The sequence below is a fragment of the Delphinus delphis genome, chromosome 10, assembly GCF_949987515.2.
Source record: "Delphinus delphis chromosome 10, mDelDel1.2, whole genome shotgun sequence".
NCBI lineage: Eukaryota > Metazoa > Chordata > Mammalia > Artiodactyla > Delphinidae > Delphinus > Delphinus delphis.
This window is the reverse complement of record NC_082692.2, coordinates 54,960,756-54,979,578: the sequence shown is the minus strand read 5'-3', so window position 1 is coordinate 54,979,578 and position 18,823 is coordinate 54,960,756. Positions and strand designations below refer to the sequence as shown.

Here is an 18,823-nt window from a genome sequence, read left to right as displayed (position 1 = left end):
TGCTGATGGTATCATTTCTTGTTTTACCACCGTCATTGACATAATCTTTTAACCTATGTTATCTGTTATATCAATGGGATTTTGCGAGGAAAGGCAATTAAATACCTACCCCTGCTCTAGATTTGAATGACGAGTCTTCAACGATCTTTAAAATAAGGCTGACCATTCACCTGGACGAGTTACCGCCGCCTCAGCCTCAGTTTGCTCACCTGTTGTTTGGAACAAATATTAACCTACCACAGAGGGACTGTTGTAAGGATCAGAAACTGGATTCAAAGTACCTGGGTGACAGGGACTCAGTACATGGCACCTGCTCTTACTATCTGCACTACAGTGATTTCGCTGTGCCTCACTGGAGGGGAACACTATACCTACCACTGGACGGGCGGTGCGACTCAGCCCGACACGGGACACAACCTGCATGGCTTTCCTTACAGAAGAGCGAGAGCGAGCAGCCTTCAGCACCCAGCCTCAGCTACGCACAGAGTGGGGAGGCTCAGGAGAGTTAACCAATGGCTGTAAGCTTCTGGCTTCTTATCTCTAAGGTGGGCACAAAAACAAGAGCTGTTTGGGAAGGCTCTGTGCAGGTTAAATAAAATAAGGCCTGGAGAGTGGTATGTAGTGACCAGTCCTTCCTCTGTCCTCTTTCTCCTCTTTTCATACTCATTCTTCCCCTCCCTCCCTCCTCCTCCTTTCCTTCATCCTCTCTTCCTGTGTTTCCCCTATTATTGTTGTTGTTGTTGCTACTGAACCAGGACCCGGAGAATGTATTAATCCTTTTATTCACTAAAAATAGTTTTTGAATATTTACCCTTTCTTTAGCCTCATAAGGGAATAAAATTTGAAAACAGATATAGCGCTTTCCCTACAAGCCGTTACTGCTTTTGGAATGTAGATGTGGAAAAGGTAAATCAAAGAAGCAGCAAACCAACCAGCAAACAACCAACGGGAACTTAGAGCCAGAACTGGGTACAAATTTCAGTGTAGACTCGTATCAGTCACATGCCCCAGGGGAAGTCACTTTGCTTTCCTTAGCCTTGACCTTTGTGGTTTCCTCATCAGTAAAATGAGGAAGAAATGGAATGATGTACACGGATCACCTTGCACAGCAAGGCCTAGGGAAATGTCCATCCCCTCTCCCTTCCCCTTCCCTGGCTCTGCCAAACCCTGTAGTGGGGATTGCACTGCAGGGCCAGCTTCGTGGGGTCACCACCTGTGTATGGTCACTCAAAGCCCTGCACTGAGAAGAGCCCTGGGTTTGGTTTAATCCTCTGCTGTTGCTGTCGAAATTCTTAATATGTTTGAACAAGGAGCTCTTACTGTCATTTTGCACTAGATCTGTAAATTATGCAGCTGGCTTTGCTTGCTGTGACACAATACATGGAAGAATCTGTACTTGTCTTCCCAGCAGACAGGGACGAAGCAGATTCCCAGATGCATGAAGGCAGCAGCTACGGAATCTTACGGCCGGCTGTCTGTGGCTTCAGCTCTCCCAGTGCCATTTCTATGCAAGTTCCCAAAGCAGCTGGCACAGGGCTCCTTGGGTTTCCTGCAGCACTTGTAACTATAGCTCTGATTTGACACACTTACTATTTTCTATCCAGGTCTTTAAGGTAGTTCTCTGCAAGGTTCTGGAAGTGAAGCAACTTCCTGCCTTTCTGTTAATGACTTTTAAAGGAATGAGCATGTTTGGAGGATAACAAAACTTCTAGGAATAGGCCGGAAAAGGCAGGCTCATGCTGTGCATGTACTAGAGTATGTCCTCGAACGTGAAACCCCTGCCAAGGAGATGTACAGCTGGGAGGTGTCCCTGCCTCCTTCCTGAACCTTCGGTTGGCCATCTGTTCCTTTATTTCTAGAGGGGATAGAGACTGCTTTTCACAAGCCAATATGACTTCCAAATGGAGGGACAGCAACCTTTTTAGAGGTCTGATTTCCCAGTTGTTTCAAAATGAACCCCAAAAGTTGTTTGTTTGAGCAAAGTTAGTCTCAACCATATGAAGACCTCCTTTGCCTTCTTTATCCAAGTCCACAGCTGGGGAAGGAGGCAGGGGCTATGGGAGGGGGAGAGAGGCTGGGCCAACCCAGCGTGGTCCTGGTGCTTCCCTCCTCGCCAGCTGAGTTCACTCTGGCCATTTGTGGGGTGACAGAGGCTATGGCCTGAGCCCTTACATACACGCAGACCGTCTTGAGTCAAGAGAACATCTGTATGGAATTACAGCCACAGCAGTAAATTAAGAGGATGGGTTCCACAAGGATGAAGGTACCTCAGTGGCAGTACTCAAAGTGTGGTCTCTGTACCAAGCGTCAACATTACCTGAATCTTCCAGCACCAAAAGTCTGCAACGACCAAGCACACACGCCTTGTCTCTCGATTTACTGGCCTGTTGTGGGGTAAGCAGTAGAAGCTTAGACTGGGTAACAGCTGTGGCCACCACCTCTCCCCCCAGACCCCCCATTCACCCTCCTTCTGCCGTATGATGCAGTGGTGCATTGGTAGTAAGCAGCCAGTTCCCATGGCCTACAGCTCTTAACATGCTTTCATACGGTGGCTGCCTATCAAACTTTTTTCAAATGTAGCGCTCTTTTTCTGACTAAAAAATTAGCAAAATTCCTAGCTGTAGAGCATGGAAAAGGGGAATGACTGCTCTAGCTGAAGCAGCGCAGGTAGAACCCCGAGGTAGTGGGTGCTGTTGGTGTCCTGCCCAGATCCTCTCTACTGGGGCCCTTGCACCCACCTCCCAGATGCCTAGGTTTGCAGATCATTCTTTGTTCCCAGAATTGCCCTCAGCTAATGGAAACTGTCTCCCCTGGGAGACTGTGCAATGTCTCCCTTCCCCTCTGCCGACCCCTGGGGTCAAAGACTGATTGATACAGAGTAAAGCAGTCCTGCCCTATTGCTTTAAGGCCGAAACAACCCTGTGGGGCTGTCTGTGCCCCAGAGCCCCGCTGTGGATCGGGCCAAGACCACCTGAGACTACATTCTTGATCAGCCCCATCTCCTGTCCTCTCCTGCTTTCCTTCCTCCTTGTAGGTTTCTCCTGAGAGTACACGCTCCACAAATTACATGCTTCTGAAACCTCATGCTTTTCTTTTAGAGATATCAACTTAAGGTGAAGGAGAAGGGGGGAAAAAAAACCCTCAGTACCTTCTGCAGCTACAGCAACTTTACATGCTGGAAATAGGCTTCCTCAAAGTTGGACCTATATGATTTGATGATTCTGACCACTGAGGATGAGGTCAAAGCTGTTGCTCTCCCCATGGGCCTCTGTCTACCCCACAGCTGCTGTCCAGAGCCTGGGAACCAAGGGCATGGGCTCTAAGAATGAGATTCAGGCTCTCTGTGCAGCTGTCCAACCAGGTTGTGGACAAACTTACAAGGGAAAGTCTAATTAAGAACCAGAAAGTGTCCTGCCATGAAGCTAGATGGCCTGGCATATTGCTCTTGGCTCCTGATATACAAGCTTAAAATATCTCCCATCTTCAACCCCATGATTTATTACAAATTAGAGTATCAGGTTTTTTACTTCCTGTTGTCTGCCAAAGTCACCCTATAGGCAGTCTATAAATGGAACTTTGCCAAAATAATTCTAACCACAAGGACTAATAAACAAATCACCTATAAAACCACTGCTTTCTCAGATAAGTTCATAAAATTCATGAAATTCTAGAGCCCTTGGGTTATCAGAACCAGATTGAAGTTACTCCTTCTGGAAAAGAGACCATTCAGTGATTAAGAATCTGCACATTTGAGGCGCTTCAGTGGGCTAAGTTGTGGTCTGACATGAAGCCTCCTGATTGTACATCATGTTCTCTCTTTCATTCATCTGAAGAACCGTAAACCACATGCTTTAATTTTGTAAGTTGTATTTTTTTCCTTTTGCTCTTTTTTTTCTCTCACACACATATTCATGGAACATTTATTTTGATAATGTTACTGTACTTCCAGGCTATATACCTGAGGAGAACAGATAGAGTCCGGTATAGCAATTAGAAAAAAATCACTCCATAGAAATTGACAATAATGAAACCTATTTTGGAATTTATCTTTTCAAATGTTAACTGGAAGGTCAGATCCATTGGGGATGAACACCAGCAAGCTGATCAACACACGAAGGATCCAGTACAAATGGATTAATGAAAAAAATGGATACCAGAAACTTGAGCTTAATCAATTTGTCCTTTAAACAAGAATTAAGAACTATCAAACCTATCAGGAACTCAGCAACTGATTATGGAAAATGCAGCTAAGAATCAGAAAATGTAAGCAAAAAGTTCTGATGAACCAATCACTAGGTAAAGTCACTAAGTAAAATCAAACCACTGAAACCCCAAAATCCTCTATTTACTTCCCTGATAGTCCATTGAGTTCAGTTTCTGTTTCCTCTTAAGGAACATGAAATTCCAACTAGTGTGATGATTTATTTTCCAATACAAAAGCAAACGAAAAGAAGCATGCTAGAAGACTCAAAGTAGCCTGCAGAGAGAGGATGGTCTTTGTGTAGGAAGAGTATGAAAAATGTTAGAGTCAGACACAAGAAGCAGGACGGCACAGCAGTATGGAGTCATTAGTGCAAGAGGAAAACTCTCCTGCACGCGAAAAGTTCACTAACTAGTGTTTAAAATGGTGATCCTGAATAATTAGGAAAAGGAAATTACAAAAGCAATATAATTGCTTTGAAATTTACAAAGCATTTGCAGCTCTATTATACGTGAATGAAATTTCATGTGGCATATTCTGCTTTTGAAAGTATGGAGATGTGAACCTTGCAAGCAAAATTCTCAATAGGGAAATGCCTGGAACATAAAAGGACATGTTCTCTTTTATCTGGAAGGGTTGACCCTCCAGAATGACTCCTTTCCTGAGCATCCTTGCCTGAAAAGTTTTCTCTGTACTTTTTTACACTTGGAAAGATGGTGCAATCACTGTGCAAAGTCTTGGGAATGGTCACAGAAGTGGGTGGCAATGTGGGAGAGAGTGGAGACAAGAACTTAGGAGGAGAAAAGTTTAAGGACTTATGAAGTCAGGATATTTGGAAGAGTCATCTGCAGTATATGAAAATCACCGATGTTTATGACAGGGGTAGGGTTGGAATGAGTGAGAGTGAGCCTGGAGAATGGAGAGACCTACTCGGGTTGGTAGATGACTGCTGATTTTAGCAGTGGGTAGAAGAGACTGAGTGTGTGGATTTTAAAGCTATACATTTTAGAGGAGGAGAGATCAAAGTCTGGAAGCAGTAGTGAGGCAGCCTCCTCAACTACCAAGCCTGATGAGGGAGAAAAGAGTCACCATTTGAGAGGCTGCAGGGGAATGGCTGGGCATCAGAGTCAGAAGTGAAGGACACATCAGAGAGGAGAGAGAGGACTTACTGAAGAGTAAATTCCAGAGGGTAGAGTAGAGAGTACCGACCGCTGGGGAGGGTGGCAGACAGAGCTGACGATAGATATGCAGACCTGTATGGAGATTAAACTGTGAGAAAGGAAGGGAGCTCTGCAGCCTTGTGCTCTTCTGGTGATTGACATGCCAGGGAAAGGGGTATCATGGGAATCTTTTCCAAGGTTTCCAAGTTACCTTGTTCTGATAAAACTGAGAGTGCTGGAGATGAAGAGAGGAAATGTGGGGGTCTTACCGGGGCACAGAGCACTCTAGGACCTCTTTTCACTGCTCTCTCTCTCATGTCAGTTTGGAGGGCAAGGTAGCAGTGGCATTCCTGGGAGCTCTGGATCCCTCCTCTTTATTCTTTCTCTTGTGGCTGACCTCAGTCCTTCATGCTGTGGTCACACCTGCTCCCAGACCTGAGGAAAACATGCTGACCGACACTTCAGCTACGGGGGCCATTAGGAACAGACAACAGGTCCAAGTTTCATTTTCAGATAAATGAAGCACCCTCTGAGGGCTGACAGACATCTTGTCTCCTGTCCACCTGCTTCCAAAAACCTCTCTATTCAGGCCCCCTGGGGGTCACTGAGGATGAGTTCTGGTTTCCTGGCTTGGCTTACTCCATGCATGATGCTCATCTCTGGATGAGAACACAAGAAGAAGAACACACAAGAACTGAGCTGGCATCTGAGTTGAGAACGATGAGTTTAGTTGAGGGTAGGTTGAATTTAAAATATATGGAGGGCATCAAGACAGGTTGCCCAAAAGGCAGTGGGATATATTGGTCTGGAGCTCAGAAGAGCGATATCTGTGTTGGCTTCAGATTTGGGTGCTATCAGCTGGTGGATGAAATAAAAAGAATAGGTAAGATATCCCAGAAAGACCCAGAGAGATTATGAAGAGTGAGAAGGGCTGAGGGCTGAGAATAGAATGCTGGGGAAGACCAACACTTGAATGATGGTTGGAGGAGAATGTGATGGCCAACAGGACTAGTGAGGAACTGTTACAGCAGTAGAAAGGGAATCAAAGGAAAAAATGAGATTTAAGGAGGGAGCAAAGAGGGAGCACCTCTCTAGATAAAGGTGGAAACGTGAGCACTGGTATTTAACTTTCCTGATTCCAAATCTAGATCTAAGGGACCACTGGTATATAAACACAGAGAACTACAAAAAAAAGGGATTTCATAAGATAAGAACACATAGGAAACCTGCTAGAAAGAGTGAGGATGAGATAAGATTGAAGGAAGGTCCCAGGGCTGTCCTATAATAACTCATCCAGAGATATTATGAAGATTTAAAGGAAAGGAATAATTTTCAGGCAAAATACAAGTTAACAAACCTGATTCATGTCAGTTTAGGAAAAGAGAATAGAATAAAAAATACAAAAATGTTTTCAAATTTTATTTTAAAATAGGTGCCAGTTTTAGATATTGTCCCATTTTTTTCAAACATTCAAAGTGGAGATCTGGGTTCTACAAACTATTCACAGAAAAAAACCAAAAAGAAACAAACAAAAACATCCATGTATATCTTCCCAAATAATTTCTTTAAACTTGGCATATCCTTAAAAATAATATCTGACCAAGGACACAAAATGACAGAGAACAATCTTTCTTATGTATATAGATGTAAAAATAATAAAGTACTGGCAATGAAAACCTAGTAGTTTATTAAAAGAAAATCCCCATGGTCAAGTGGGACCTTTTCCAGGAATGTAAGAAGAGTTTAATTTAGGCTATCTATTAATATAATCCATCATATAAAGAGGCCAAAGGACAAAAAAAAAATCACATGATTACTTTGATACTTGCCAAAAAGTCATTTGAAACAATTCCACATCCATTCCTGGTGGAAATTCTTAGTAAGCTAAGAACACTACCCAAATTTACATAAGAAACACTGTCTCAGTTTAATTGCAAACAGAGTGGGAAGTCTGGAATTTGTGTAGAAGGAGGACTTAAGAAATGATTTAGTTGGAAATGGATTTGTCTTAAAGTTAAATTTGCAAAGTACCACCTGATGTTTCTCAGGCTGAATGTGTAAATTTTAAGTGGCTTGCAGAGTAACTTGAGATACAAGAGATCTAAGAGTACCCCTTAGTACCGACACTGTACAATATACACCTATACTCAATGTACACTTACAGCAAAACTTAGGTAGCACTTAAAGTTAGGTACTAGCCCAATACCTCCACTGATACTTATTGTATTTTGGGATATCTACTGCAATAATATTCTGTCCCTAGCTACCCCACTCCCCTAACCCCCAAAAGAGATAATTATAGTTAGAGAGGCAAAATTATTTTTGTAGATACTATGATAATCTAATAATAATAGCTAACATTGACTCACTATGTGCCATGCACTGTGTTAGGCACTTAGGATACACTCATTAACCTAACCCTAATGACAGTGCTGCAAAAGACCATTAGTATGCTCATTTTACAGAAAGAACAGTAAGGCTCAGGAAAGTGAAGGACAGGGAAGCTCATTAAGTGGCATCCCAAAGCCATACATTGGGATTTGAACACAGCTGCTTCTGACTCCAGAGCCCACAATGAATCAGTAAGCAACACTGTACTTCTTTATTAATGAATAAGAAATGGAATCTAAAAGACCTTAGATTACAAAATTAATATAAAACTAGTATAAAATATCCAGGAAATAGCTAACAGAGGATTGGGCAAAAAGTATTTGAAGAAAATTACTAAGCATTTATGAGTGGCATAAAAGACGTTTCAATAACTAAAGATATATACTATGTTCCTGGATGAGAAATCCCACTATATGTAAAGATTTTGCTGAAATAATCTTAAAAGTTTCATGCAATTCTTCTCAAAATACTATATTTATAACTTGATGGAAAATCAAAACAGTGAGTGCAGTTAAATAAATAAATTCCCAGGAAGGTACCTGTATTATCAGTTATCAGTCTATTATAAAGCTACAGTAATTAAAACATTATAATTGTAATGTCAAAGTAGTGTGTAGTAATAAATGCAAAATCATTAGAATATAACAGATGACTGTAAAAGACAACCTAGTACATATTACCATTTATTACATAATAGATCCAACATTTCAAATCAGAGTAAAAATGAATTGTTCAACAAGTGGTTTTTTTCATTCCGAAAAAATTAAAGTTCTTCCTTACCACATAACAACATAAATTCCGGATGGATTAAAGTGATAAAAGTAAAAAGTATATAATAAGGAGCTAGAGAAACACACAGATTAATATTTATTTGCTCCCAGGGTGGGGAAGACCTTTCTAAATATAAATGGGAAAAAGAAGCCATAGCTAAATAAATTTGAGACATTTAACAACATAAAAAAATAATCTTCCATGTTGAAAATGTAATAAAATTGAAAAACAAATTTGAATCTGGGAAAACGTTAGCAACATATATGAAAGATTGTGGTTTTAATATTTATAAAGAATTTTAAAAAAATCAATAGGAAATAAATGCTCTATTAAAATAGATGAATGTATAATTCACAAAAGAAAAAATATTTTAATATAAAAATAATACTTTCTAGTGAATAAATGTAATAAAACAATAAAAAATTTCAATATATCTTTGCCCTTCAAATTTGCTGATAAAAGGCTATACATCTAAAAATAACAAAAATAACTAACAAGAAAGAAAACAACTCAAAAACCAGGCAAAGGCCTTGAATGGACATTTCTCCAAAGAAGATATACAAATGACCAATAAGCACATGAAATGATGCTCAACAACACTAATCAGTAGAGAAATGCAAGCAAAAGCCACAATGAGATAGTATCTCACTCCCATTAGGATAAAAAAAAACCCAGAAAATAACTAGTGTTGGTGAGGATGTAGAGAAATTGGAATCCTGTTCATTCCTGGTGGGAATCTAAAATGGTACAGCCATTGTGAAAAACAGTATGGTGAATCCTCAAAAGATTAAAGATAGAATTACCATATAATCCAGCAACCTCACTTTTGGCTATATACCTAAAGGAAATGAAAGCAGGGACTTGAACAGATACTTGTACACCCGAGTTCATAGCAGCATTATTCACAATAGTCCACTGATGGATGAGTCGATAAAGAAATGTGGTATATACATACAATGGAATATTGTTCAGCCTTAAAAAAAGAAGGAAATTCTGACTTATACCACAACATGGATGGACCTGGAAGATTTATGTTAAGTTATGTTAAGATAAGCCACTTACAAAGGGACAAACATTAAATGATTCATCATATATGAGGTACCTAGAGTTGGTCAAATTCATAGAATCAGAAAGTAGAATAGTAGTGGTTGCCAGGAGCTGGAAAAAGTAGGAGATGGGGAATAACTTTAATGGGTACAGAACTTCAGTTTGGGAAGATGAAAAAGTTCTAAACATGCAGACGGTTATACAATAATATGCATATATTTAATGCCACAGAAAACTACACTTAAAATGTAACCATTTAAAAATTAGTAAGAAGGTAAATTTTATGTTATGTGTATTTTAACTCAAAAAAAATCCTAGGGAGATTGAATTTTACTGCCTACATATAGTGGAGATCTGAAAAGAAAGAATGAACAAGAAACAACTTTCTCACCAATTCAGGTTGATGAGAAAGAAAATCTTAGTATAGACATAAGGTGGACAATAAACAAACAAATATTTCCTTGGGAATTCATAATCACAGATCTGCCTTCACATAGATTTGGGGCTTAAATTTATACAACACAACTTGGTCTGAGAATCCCCAAACTGAAAAAAAGTAACAAAGATTTAGGTTCTCAGGTAACGATGCCTTGGGGCACTTGGTGGAAGCAATCTCTGTACAGTGGACTCTATTACTGGAAGAACTAATAGTACGAGGATGTCCATTCTCTCCAAATGGATTTGTAGATTTAACGCAACCCCAGTCAAAATCCTAGCAGGTGTTTCTGTGGAAACTGATTAGCTGATTCTAAAATGCATAATGGAAATGTCAAGGGCCCAAAATAACCAAAGCAGTTTTGAAAAAGCAAGGCAAAGCCAGAAGTCTTACTCTGCCAGGTATCAGAACTTTTTAATAAAGCCATTATATTTAAGACAGTGCTGTGCTAGTACGAGGACAGACAAATAGACCAATGGGGCAGAGCATCAACCTCCACATAAATCAAAAATATAGCCATCCAATTTATGGCAAAGGTGGCAGTGCAGTGCCGTAATGAATCTTAACCCATACCTCACACCCACTGCAATTTCAAATGGATTATAGACTTATGTGTGAAAGGCTAAGCAAAAACATTTCTAAGAAATACTAGGAGAATACTTTCATGCCTTTGGGGTAGGCAAAGATTTCATAAGGAGAACACAAAAAGCACTAACAACCATAAGTGAGAAAATTAATAATTTGACTACACTCAATAAGAATTTCTGTTAAGAAAAGAAAAGCCACAGGATAGAAGAAGATATCTGCAACACATTTACCTTTAAAAGTACTTGGATCTAGAATACGTAAAGAATTCATATAAATTTTTAAAAATGACATATAAACTAATAAGAAAATAGACAAAAGATTTGAATAACTACTTCACAAGAAGACATTCAAATGCCCCAAAGCATAAAAACTGCTTAATTCGGGACTTTCCTGGCAGTCCAGTGGTTAAGACTCTGCCCTCCCAATGCAGGGGAGAAGGGTTTGATCCCTGGTCAGGGAACTAAGATCCCGCATGAGGCATGGCCAAAACAAAACAAAACAAAACAAAAAAAACTGCTTAATTCATTAGTCATTGGGGACATACAAGTTAAAACCACGGCACAATACCACTGATCACCTATGAGAATGGCTGAACTGAGAAATATAGACAATACCAAATGTTGGTGGGATGAGGATCAGATGGAACTCTTATACATTGTTGGTGGGATTACGAATTGGTACAGATGCTTTGGAAAGTTGACAATATCTACTAACACTGAACTTATGTATACCCTACAGCCCAGCAATGTTGCTCCTAGGTATACACCCAACAGAGGTGCCACAAGGAATATGTATAAGGATGGTCAAAGGGGTATAACTTCTAGTAGCCAAAACCAAGAAACAATCCAAATGTCCACCATCAATAGAATGGTTAAATAGTGGTCTATTCACACAGTGGAATTCTATATAGCAATGAAAATGAAAACTATTGCTACATGCAATGGTATAAATGAATCTCACAACATAATGCTAAGTGAAAGAAGCCAAGCATAAAAGAGTACACACTGTATGATTCTATTTATATAAAGGGAGGTTAATTTATGTTGTTAGAAGTCAAAATATTATTTATCTTTGGGAAGGCAGTGACAGAAAAGGGTATGAGGGAGATTCTGGGGTGCTGATAACATTCTATTTCTTGATTTTTGTTTTGGTTACATACTGATCAATAATTTATTTTTTGAAAATTCATTGATCTGTAATCTTGTGTGCACTTTTTGGTATGATGTTATACTTCAAAGTTTACAAGAAAAAAACCTATGATAGGGCTTCCCTGGTGGCACAGTGGTTAAGAATCTGCCTGCCAATGCAGGGGACATGGGTTCGAGCCCTGGTCTGGGAAGATCCCACATGCCGTGGAGCAACTAAGCCCATGCGCCACAACCACTGAGCCTGCGCCCTAGAGACCGTGAGCCACAACTACTGAAGCCCGCGTGCCTAGAGCCCATGCTCCGCAACAAGAGAAGCCACCACAATGAGAAGCCCGCGCACTGCAATGAAGAGTAGCCCCCCACTTGCCGCAACTAGAGAAAGCCCATGTGCAGCAACGAAGACCCAACACAGCCAATAAATAAAAATAAAATAAATAATAAAAATAAAAATTCTAAAAAAAAAGCTATGATAGATCTTTCTAGAGAGCACTGTGTCAGTGAGAATAAAAGACCTTCGAAGTGTTTATATCCAGACCTAGCAATTTTGCTTCCCATGAAATGAATCAGAAAAATATTCAAATGTTGATGTATCAGGAAGCCCGTTTAAATATTGATATTTTTTTAAAGCTTGAAAGCTGAGAAAGAATCTAAATGTACCATCAGAAGAGACTGACGAAATAGATATGGTACAACAATGACATATACCATCTTTATATAATACTTATCTAAGAATACAAGAAAACTGTTTATGTACATTAGGTAGAAGAAAAAACACAATGTGCATTTATGTATACACTATTTCAATTCTGTTTCAAGCGTGTGTGTGTGTGTGTGTGTGTGTGTGTTAAAGGAAACCTGAAATACAGCAAAAAAACCTAACAATCCTTATGTCTAGGTCATTGTGTGATAAATGAATTTTTATATATTCTGTGCTTTCCAGTTTTCTACATTTAGTGCTTATTACTTTTATAATCATGAAAACAACTTAATAAGGACATAGTCAACCTTATAAATCCAGCTGTATCTGAGCAACGCTTAGATTCTTTGGCAATGTGGAGGAAACAGCAGGTTACTTTTGCCAGAACCATTTCTTTGGATTGAAGTATAAATGGGAAGTGAAGAAGAGAAAGTAAATACAAATGATTCCAAGTATCTTGGCTGGAACGGAAAATATCTTGCTTTCTTTGACATTCTGTAATTCTTTTAGTCTAGACCAGTGTTTCTCAAACTTGGCTGTACAATGAAATCACTAAGGAAGCTTTATAAAAATGCTGATTGCTGGGACTTTGACTCACAGATTTCAATTTAATAGGTCTAGCCTATGGTCTGGATTCTCCAGGGGATTTGAATGCAAGGCCAAGGTTCCATTTTCTTTCTTCTCCCCTGAGTAGAAGTTAAATTCCTTATCAATAATAGCTTCATATATATGTAATGGGTGAGCTGGCCACAAGGTAGGCAGTCAATAAATAGTTGCTGATTGATGGACACAGAAACCTTTCCGGGAGATGCAGGGCACATCTTCATGGTTAGGAATTGCTTCTCGATAGCTTAGAAGGTGGTCCAGATTCAGAGAGAAGCATCCACGAATGAGGGGACACCTTGGTCCATGGCTCCAGTGGTGCCCTAGGTGGCTTATATCAACCTTTCAAAATCAAAGTCACATGCTGGTGAGTCTATGGCTAATCTTCTTGGGGATGCAACATAGCTAAGACGAAATCTCACTGCAGTCAACAGTATAACTGAAAGTGCAAAGGGAGGAAAACTCAGTTATACTACGGGAACGTCATTTTTGATCATTGAAATTCTTCCAATGATGACATTTGTGATTGGTCAGTGACAGAATCATCTAATTTGAAGCAGGAAGAGAAAGTAAATAACGCTTTATGCTTACAAATGCTTTCAACATATTGGGTGTTTTACCTATTCTCAGGCTTTACAAAAAGCCATACCAACTGGGGATTAGCATCCCCATTCTAGATTTTAGGAAGCTGAGGCTCAGGGAGGTTAGGCAGCTTGCTCATAGACACAAAGATGGCAACTGATAAGAAGAGATTTGACCTCTTGTTTATTTGACCTCAAAACCTACAATCCCTTCATATCATCAAAATGTGACTTTGTGTCATATAAGCGATGGCAAAGGGCATCCATACAAAACTTCATGTGACACCTTAGTAAGATTTCTATGTTGTCAATAAGTTAGTAGGAGAAAAGACATTCATTGCAATAAGGGTTGCTGAAACATGAAATTTTTCTTAGTATTCAATGGTCTCTGTCAAGCACTTAGAAAAAAAATTAGATTGTGGTCTTTCTGGGATAGTTAGTGGAAAGATACAGGGGTGAGGTTCATTAGTGGCTTTCAAACTCTTTCAACTAGACTAATTTTATGAAAAACAAAACCACATAAACTAGATTATGACTTGTGCTTACTGGAATTTACTCTGAGGAAATTGTGCTGGGGTATCCAAGGTCCAAGACGGGGACCTTCCTTAGACTATTGGCAGTAACTACCTGTGTGATCTTAGGCAAGTCACTACCTCTCTCTGGGCCTCGATTTACTCAACAGAGGAAAAAAAAAGGGAGGGGACATTTAAATAAACTTTGAAGGCTACAAACACTTTATTGAGCTGGTATAAACTATGGATCCTTTCCCCAGACAATGCACATATACATGTACACAAGCAATTTTGAAAGTTCTGGTTGTTCACAGATATTCCAAAGACAACTTGTGGACCTCCAAAGAATATACTGACGCTTGATTTAAAACACCTGGAGTATGTGATAATGGGATTGTAGTCATGTTTACAAAAAGAGCCCTTATTCTTTAGAGATGCATCTGGAAATATTTACGAATGAAATGCTTTGATGCCTGGAACTTGCTTTAAAATGATCCAGTGTGCATGGGGAGGGGTGGGGGTAGTGCTGGGGGTAACAGATGAAGCAAGATTGTCCATGAACTGATAATTGGTGAAGCCAGGTGATTAGGTACATGATGGTTCTTTATAGTATTTTCTCTGTGTTGAAATTTTCCATAATAAAATAAATTTACACAATAAAAATTAACCATAATTTTACAAATACCCAGAACAGATCATCTCCAGTGTTTCCAATTCTAATATTCTATGATTTAGCATTCCAAAGAATCTGCAGAAATGGACTTCCGGAAACATTTTACGTGCTCAGGGCATTGAATCATTATCATTCTTCTCTAATGGACCCTCTAGACCAAAGGGTTTGCTGTGGCCCGGTTTTCCAGATGGTTCTGTGATATTCCATTTAATCACTTCTGTAAATATACTTTTAGGGAAAGAGTAGTAAAATCAAATGCAAAGAAGCTGTATAAGAACTGGGCTTTAATCGTTTCACATGATAATGTAGCTCAATTTATTTTCAAAGATTTCTTAAGATGAGAAGACCAAAATATGGTTGCAAATGGCTTTTAGTAGCATATAAAATACTTGGTTAGGATGTTAGGTGAAACAGTACAGGATGTAAAACAGTACACAGGCATGAGAGACGGCTGCAGGTGGTTGACAACTTGTCCTCCAGAGCCATGCTGCCTGGGTCCCTGTCCATGCTGTGTCACTCAACTAACTATACAATTGTGGAGGAGTCACCTAACCTTTCTGAGTTTCCGCTTCCCTATCCATAAAACAGAAATAATAGCAGAATCTCCCTCACAGGGTTATTATGAAGGGTCAAGTTGTGCCTGACAGACCAAACACTCAGTAGATGCTCACCATTTTTCTCTCAACTGTGTAAATATAAAAATTAATGAAGGGCTTCCCTGGTGGCGCAGTGGTTGAGGGTCCGCCTGCCGATGCAGGGGACACAGATTCGTGCCCCGGTCCGGGAAGATCCCACATGCCGCGGAGCGGCTGGGCCCGTGAGCCATGGCCGCTGAGTCTGCGCGTCCGGAGCCTGTGCTCCGCAACGGGAGAGGCCACAACGGTGAGAGGCCCGCGTACCGGAAAAAAAAAAAAAAATCAATGAAAAGAGGCAAATATACAATCAAGATATCAGTAGGTGTCTCTGGACTGGACCAGTGGGGAATTTTTAAAACTTTTTTTCAGGACTTTTCAAATTTCCACAGAGTATTTGTTACTCTTATCATGAGAGAAAAAAGTTATTTTAAAAATGTGTAGTGAAACCTAACAATCAAAACAAATCAACATATATAACCAAACAGAAACAGACTCACAGATACAGAGAATAAACTAGTGATTGCCAGAGCGGAGGGAGGTGGGGGGAATGAGTGAATGAGGTGAAGGGGATTAAGAGGTACAAACTACTAGCTATAAAATAAGTAAGTCACAGGGATGCAATGTACAGCACAGGGAATGTAGTTAATAATATTATAATAACTTTGCGTGATGACTAATCTATAAAGACATTGAATCACTACGTTGTACACCTGAAACAAATACAGTACTGTAAGTCAACTAGGCTTTAATAAAATAAAAGAAAAAACTAATTTTAAAAGTCTTTCTTGAGAAAGTTTACTGTCCAGAGGGGCTGAACCATGCTGTCCCACACGGTATTTTGACAAACAAACCACTTCAGAGGAGAGTAAGATGGGATGACTACATGTCCACATTCTCCTACCAGACGCTCATCCTCAAGGTGGAGAATCCTTCTTAACGTCAATAAGCTTTAAAATGTGGCACTGCTGGTGCAGAATAAATAGAGCCTGCCTCTACTACCCCTGTTTCATGCCATCCTAATGTTCCCTTACCATAACCCCTCCACATCAGCAGTTTAGCCTTTTTAGAAGCATGGGCCCCTTGGAGAGTATCAAAAACACTATGCCCCCCCTCAAATTTCACCTTCAGGCACAACATTTTGCATTCAATTTCTTGGGGTTCACGGGCCCCCCACAGTCCATCTCCACTGATTAAGAACACCTAAGCCATGACAGCAAATTTAGGAATGTACAAATACACTTTGAGAAAAACTGACGTGTGCAGATCCAAAACCATAAACCAGATAAGTTGGTGGATAATGACGGGTATTACATACGTAGGTTTTGCTTTGCCAAAGAATTTACATTAGGATATCTATAAATAGCAAGCCCATACAGTGTGTTTGAACTGTGCTTCTGTATAAGCAAATCCTAAGCGCTTTCCAGAACGTACATACTGCAGAGCAACAGGCCCAATTCAAAAAGTTGAATACTAGTTTCTCTCTTGAGTTTAGCTGCATTCATTTACAGTATTCTAGATCACCTTTGAAGTGGCCACTACCCCATATCACTTAGGTGAATGAAGGTCAATGATGGACAATGATGAGAGAGCCAGAAACTTCCGGTCGGAGGGGTAACGGTCCATGTGTAGGGGTTGTGAGATGGATTTGGAGTGAATCATCTATGGTGAGATGGATCCCATCTCCTTATCTCAGGAAGGAAAAGGGTAAACATGGATCGAGTCCTTACACTGTACTGGGATGTACAGTCCTTACACTGTACTTACTATGCCTCACAATGATTCTGGAAGGTGGGGTTTTGCCCCCATTTCCAACTGTGTTTTAGAAAAGTTAACACATATTTCAGGTCAGATATTTATCCAAAAAATAAAATAAAGATAATGCAAAGCTCTTTGTCTTGGATTAGCATCTCTGATGGCTAACTTTTGAAGGCTGGGGTACACACAGTGGGCAGCATCACTTAAACTGAGAGCCCCTTAGCTGTGCTTTTGATCCTGCTGATTTGTCAATGGCTTCCAGGGATGTGTGTGAAGGGAGATAAGGATGGGACTCTTCTTTGCCCCATCTGACCTGCCCTCCAGACTGGCATCCTCCTTTCCTTCATTCCTACACAGGAACTGCCCCACATTCCAAAGACATCCAGGGAACACAAAGGAGATCTGGATAAAGAGCCAGGAGTCCTGCCCTTAAAAAATCCATATAACTACAAACTCCATCTTATGGTTTTCACTCCCGGCTGAGATGCCATTTGGCATCGCACAGCTAGCAGCCGCATTTTACTTTATCCTCTTCCAAGATTTCCAAACATGTGCCTGGCACCCACGAGAGTTTCAGAGGAAGTGTACCAGCGACAGAAGTGCTGCGGGGTTGGTTTTGTGTATGTCAGTGTAACTCTCATGAAAGCAAGTGTAAGTCCGAGGATTAACTTCCACAAGAGGAACATCAACTTTCCCGAGAACGCGTCATTTCCCTAGTTTTTCTGAAATGAACTGTATCTGAGGTTAGTGATGAGCCCTGTTAAGCAAAGGGTCTCAGACCTTTGGGATACAGGCAAACCTCTGCTGGTCCGCAAGTGCCCCAGCTTTTCTGGAGGAGTATCCCTCGGCTGTTTGTCCCTCAGCCTTCAGAAGCCACCTAATACTTGCACGCACTTTGGGTACATGCAGGTTCAAAGCACAGAACAACCCCGCCACCACCACCCAAGAAAGCTATATGAACCAGGAGTCTACTGAATCGCGGGTGCTCGCAGGGTGGAAGCCCTGCGCAAAGCCCCCGGGCTGTGTGGGCAAGAAAGCTGGGTCTCCAGGGATGTGGTCCAGCATCGCTATCAGAGAGTCCTGCCGTACATTCAAGTCTCAAGGGAGGTACAGTCCTTGAGAGGAACTGGGGACGCGTCTCAGACTCTGGCGCCAGCGCCAGTAGGGAGGAAACAAAGGTGGACAGAGGAGAGAAGGAGAGTGAGTTTGTATCCTCTCGGGGCAAGCGTGCGCGGTACCTTGGATTCCTGGCTGCCGGTGGATGCAGGAGAGGGCGGTTGTTCGGCGTTCGTCGTCTCCTTGGGCAGCCCGTCCACGCCGTCCTCTCGGGCGCCGCTCGGGGGGATCATTTTGGCGGCGCGGGAAAGGTGTTGGGCTCCCGGAGGAAGAGCGAGGCTAGCCTCCCTGCGGCGCGCCCTCCCCGCCGCGGGCCGGCTTGCTCAGCTCCGGAGGCCGGGGACTCCCATCCTAGCCGAGGCGCCGACGCGCCCTCCTTCGGCCTCGCCCCCGCCCCGGCCCTGCCCACCTCCCCGGCACCCCCGCGGGCAGGGGGGAAGCGCGCTGCCCCACTGCGCCCGCGGCCACCTCGCGGGGGACCGCACAGTCGTGACTGGGCTCGGGCTGGC

At 41.3% G+C, this 18,823-nt stretch overlaps 1 protein-coding gene across 2 annotated transcripts in view; it reads right to left on the bottom strand.

Moving 5' to 3' along the window:
• Window positions 1-18,551, bottom strand: part of STAC (SH3 and cysteine rich domain) — a 100,981-nt gene extending 82,430 nt beyond the window's left edge. For both annotated transcript variants that reach the window (XM_060021380.1, XM_060021381.1), the window contains exon 1: window positions 18,437-18,551. In XM_060021380.1, coding sequence (XP_059877363.1) covers window positions 18,437-18,547 — 111 coding nt within the window. In that variant the 5' untranslated portion in view covers window positions 18,548-18,551. The remainder of the gene's footprint in view (window positions 1-18,436) is intronic.
• Between the last annotated feature and the right edge of the window lie 272 nt (window positions 18,552-18,823).